At 35.0% G+C, this 5,353-nt stretch overlaps 1 protein-coding gene across 1 annotated transcript; it reads left to right on the top strand.

The window, feature by feature from the left end:
• Positions 1 to 3,121: 3,121 nt before the first annotated feature.
• Positions 3,122 to 4,246, top strand: LOC100375862 (melatonin receptor type 1B-B-like). Its single transcript, XM_006814246.2, has one exon. It carries the CDS (start codon positions 3,122 to 3,124, stop codon positions 4,244 to 4,246), a length of 1,125 nt encoding a protein of 374 aa, XP_006814309.2.
• The last annotated feature ends 1,107 nt before the right edge of the window (positions 4,247 to 5,353 follow it).

Genomic DNA, 5,353 nt, shown 5'->3' on the forward strand with positions numbered 1-5,353 from the left:
AGAATAGTGAATGGCTTCAAATTTATCCCCTCTGGTAGACATGTTCAAAAGATTGACACCTGTTATTAGTCATTCTTCTAAATACCTGCTACCATAGAACCAGATACTGCTTTTCAGCACCCACAACAACAAATGCTTCAATTAATTTGTTGCTAAGTAAAGTTTATACGATAATTTCTCCATACTATTATAATAGATTAATGTCGAAAATTACAAAATAAATGGGTATCATCATACCATTTCGCGACTTAGAGAAAAAACTATTTTCAAAAAATATATTATAATTAAATATCGTACATTATTATACATCATCAAAAACAATAGAATTCACCTGCCCGTAAAATGTCGCACAGAGTTATTCGAATGTCTTCCTTATTCGATATAATTGTGAGCCACGTTTACGTCAAATCTGAACATTTTCCTGTGTTTACTTCAGACGCAGAACGAGAACGTTCCGACACTGCAAAACGTTCTTTGTTGGCATATTGGGCCGCTACCTCTTATTAAATTAATAGTACAAGCAGGTAAAAATTTATAACAATGTGTTATTACGAAAATACCGCAAGATATGCATAAAGTATGTACGGTAACGCATCGATTTCCGCTACCAGATGGTCGATAATGCCTTAGTGTATACTTTGCGGTATTATCGTAATAACCTCATAGTATCCATCGGCAGTATCGGAGATTTTAAATAACACGGCCATTGGAAACAACATCTGTCCAGTATCGATATATTGTACCATAATCTAGCATAGATCGAACAGCCTTTTACAATTCACTTGGGAATTTTAACTCCACAGGGCCATTAGAAGAAATGCAACAAACTCACCTTAGGGCCTTCTCTAGAAGAATGTCAATCTTTGATACCATTGTCATGATTAATATTGATAAACATAGGCAATGTCTAATAAAATATTTCGATTTTTGAGATATACATATTTCTTCGGGGTATGTTTGTTATATAAGCTGCATATACATTTGAATCGGTAACTTGACAGATTTGACGGCGACTGTCTTGAATTTCACCAAAAACTGTAATTCATTTGTCGAGCTGATGTGCGAAAATCTACCAATAAATAACCTTACAACAAAAATGATAAATTACTTGTGAATAATTTGGCTACATGTAATCATCAATTAATTAGATTAATTAGAATTGCATTGTCCTGAACCCTCTGAGCTGTAGTGTAGTGTAATGTAATGTAATGTAAGTTTTGTTCTACAATCTGTTCACCTTTCTGAGTTTCAACCAATCACAGCATGCATTATTAGATCGTAATACTCATTCACTTCTATTCAATGTATACATCATTTAGTTATACTTGCATGCATCCTGAACCCGCAATTACTGTACACTTAACATACTACAGCCTAGTGACATTAACTAATAGAATATGTGTGGAACATTTCTTCGTCAGACAACGTTTAAGGTAGAGACGCAGTTTACCTGACATGTATTTTAATTAGTTAATTAGGAAACCAGGATGACCTCCCTTGTCCACAAAACTATATATTTTCGGGAAGCTTATTGTATGAATTATAAAATTTTGTTAGTATTTTTTTTATGGACACTGTAGTTTGAACTACGCACAAAAATGTGCTTTTTTGGTCAAAAGTGATTTGAAACCATGCTTCTGTTTCCTGTCAAAATTGGTTTATGGGTACATCTGTTTACTATGAAGAAAGTGCCGTCTTGAAAACTGTCTACCAGTTGTAAATTTTGCAGGGCAGCAGCTCAAGTTTGTGCATAAATTAACACCCAGGCTAGTTGTCTGTATGATTGTTGTAACACTGTGCAACCAAAAACAATGCCCCAACGGCGTTTTGAAGATAAACACATTTTCAATCATTTGTGAAAATTTCAAAACAAAAGGTCAAAGTGTATAGGAGCTATTTTTTGGGATGTGCACTAAAAAGAAGCTGAGATAATTGCTAATTTGCATAACAATTCACTCAGTAAGAAGTTTGCTAATGCTCATAATTAAAATGGCTGTAACAGTTCCAAATTTAAATGTATTATCGTTTTGTTTAAAGCTAAATATAGTGCATAATATGGAGATCCCATCATTTCTTTTCACCATGTTTCTTTTTTATTATTTATGTACAGTCGTGCTAAATCTTGCTAAGCATTCAAAAGTAAGAATGTTTGCACCTGTTATCTATATTTTAAAATCGTTTTTTGAGTATGTTCCACTATTCACAATTCTAGAAAATTTCAACAGTCTATAGCCACGAGCCCACGAACCTGCATTTTTACCTTAATTTAATTTCAAAGTGTTATAAATTTGGTATGTATACAAACAAAAACGACGCTAAGCTACAAATGCACATCATGTGATACGCATTTAACTATATTAAGTATTAGTATAATGAAAAGGGAAACATAAATTTAATATTAGGAGTTGATTTAATGTAAAATTGACTTCGTATATACTAGTAAACTAAATGGATTTATTATGATATACCAACAGTACGTGTCAAATGTTTATTTTGCTGTGAATTGCGTTTTTGGCTCATTACGCCCTGAATGATGCGTAGAGTGGACGCCATGAATCTGGAAATGACGACACACTAATTCGACCATAAACGAATTTTAAATTTGTTTGTGTTCATCATCATTGATGAGCAAATCACACAATACCGGAAAAGTTGCTTGATTTTGTCCGGGATTTTGTATTACAAAATTTAATGTCAAATGTTAAATGGAGCGAAATAGTGTAATACTCGGGAATAATGGGCGACGCATTGCTCGTTATCGCGCCATAAGAGGGCAAGGACGGGCATGTGCGCAAAAATGGGCGAAACTTAGCATGTTGTAGTATTATAGGGAACATAAAAGAAAAAAGATCCACGTCATCGTGTCTATTCACAGTTAAGAATGTGTATTCTTCACATTGTTATAACTATTTAATATTTGGTCAATTACTTATGTACTTAATTGCTAATATATTCTTGAATGTATTATTATAAACAGATTGAAGGCACCAATAAAACATGTTTCAAGCAAGACACAAGTCTACAAGAATGAACAGTTTAGAAACGTGCTTCACTGTTATGATCTGATACTGACAGCACACAATATAACATCGTTTCAAGTGAGAACACGTCGAATGTAGATATGAACAAGACAGCGAGTGCCACGAGTTCCAACCTCGGTATACAGTACGATGATCCAAGCCATCCATTCTTGGTATTCTACGTCACCGTTCAGCTGATATTAATTTTGGCCGGTACATTGGGCAACATAATGGTTATCTTGTCATTTTCATTCAACAACAAACTCCGGACCCTCACCAACGTGTATATTTTCAGTTTGGCGTGGGCAGATATTATAGTAACTGGATTTATTCTGCCATTTAATGTTTTAGGTATACTACAGAGTCACCACTTCTTCACTCTCAACACTGTTCTTTGTGAAGTTATAGCTTTCTTCTGCGTTACGGCGTGCATAGCATCGCTATGGAACATCATGGTGATCAGTGTTAACCGTTACGTGTACATCTGTCACAATAAGTATTACAAACGCATCTTCAATCTTCGGAACACAGTTGTGATGGCTATTGGAGTGTGGGTTATCTCCGCTCTTATCGATATGCCAAATTTTCTGAACTGGGGTGATAACCGTTTTGATATGAAAACGCTTGTCTGTTCTTACGATCGTACAGCACAGTATGGTTGGATATTGCTTTTTGTCAGTGCAGGTGTACTATTTCCTTGGTTTGTTGACGTACTGTGCTACATGAGCATATTCATGTATGTTAGGAATAAAACACTCAAAATTCAGTTACATCGAGACGGGGAGCCAGGTAACTCTCTTAACAACCATGCACAGGAACAAAGACGCTCCAGACTCAATAAAAAACAAGTACAATTGCTTAAAATGATCATCTCCATTTTCGCTCTGTTTTCCCTGAGTTGGATACCATATGGCGTTGTAGTCTTACTCGATTTTCAAGATGAACTATCACAAACAGCACATATCATTGTATGGACTATTGCTCATTCTAGCTGTGCTCTGGATCCCATTGTATACGGTGTAACGAACGCACAGTTTAGGAGAAGTTATTCGTCCGTATGGCGGTACATTTGCTGCATTAAGTCACCTTTAAGAGGAACAGATAGTGTAGAGTCACAGTACTCCGGAGACACTACACGTCCAACTGCAGTGTGGGCAGTAAAGTCTGTAAATTTTAGAATTCCATCAACTAATGAACGAAATCATGTGATCCCTTTAGATGAATAATTCCGAGGCTGGTAAGAACATTTTATTTTAGTATGTAAAATTCAGATGATACCGGTGATCGAAAATATAAGTTCAGTGAGTGCATATCGGCGCACTGTTAAGTTGCTTACCTTCACTTGATACCATTATTAAATGCTTTCCTGTTTATATTTTTACAGAATATGGACTTCGTGAAAACGTTCATTCTGACTTGGCTGTCGTTCGTATAGAATTCAAAAGGTTAATTGAAATAATGTAATTGTCATGTTAATGTTACATTACGTTTTAACGCCCAGGAAACTGGAAAAGTTTCAATGTCAAATTATTAGGAATTTAGCCTTCCTAATTTACATACTTAAGTGAGATTCTGTAATCTTCAAAGCATGCATTGCACGATTTAATCACAAAGTAATACAGCGTATTGGAAGGCTTGGGGTTGACAAAATGGTTATGACAACCGTATATATTATAGAACACATTAATGATGTAATCTACTTATAATGAGTACACTGTATTACATTCGTTGAGAATATAATTTATTATATAGCGTATTAACTTTTCACTTATTCATTAATGACAGGTTATATTTAGAAATATGTGAGTTTAGTTATATTTGTGACAAAATCGCGTCATTGTACGTTGCTGGTGGTATTTCTTGGTTATAGGCCACGCCTCCAACGGTGTCGTGCGTTCGGACTAACCGTTAGGAATTCCTAAATGGAGTCAATTTGTGTAGTTTTCTTGATTTATTTTGCAGATATCGGTAAAATGTAGGTAAGGCTTTGGCGAAATTCGAAGGAGCAACTAATATTCTTCAACCTGGTATTTTTTTTAGATTTTATTTTTTATTTTTTTCGTCTGTTTTTTCGAGTTTAAAAAATGTGAGCTGGCTGGAGCCATCATCCCTTGTCTATTTCTTACACTAGGCCACGCCTCCAACGGTGTCGTGCGTTCGGACTAACCGTTAGGAATTCCTAAATGGAGTCAATTTGTGTAGTTTTCTTGATTTATTCTGCAGATATCGGTAAAATGTAGGTAAGGCTTTGGCGAAATTCGAAGGAGCAACTAATATTCTTCAACCTGGTATTTTTTTTAGATTTTATTTTTTATTTTTTTCGTCTGTTTTTT

This window comes from Saccoglossus kowalevskii, chromosome 3, assembly GCF_978046115.1.
Source record: "Saccoglossus kowalevskii chromosome 3, keSacKowa6.1, whole genome shotgun sequence".
In the NCBI taxonomy this organism is placed as follows: Eukaryota; Metazoa; Hemichordata; class Enteropneusta; family Harrimaniidae; genus Saccoglossus; species Saccoglossus kowalevskii.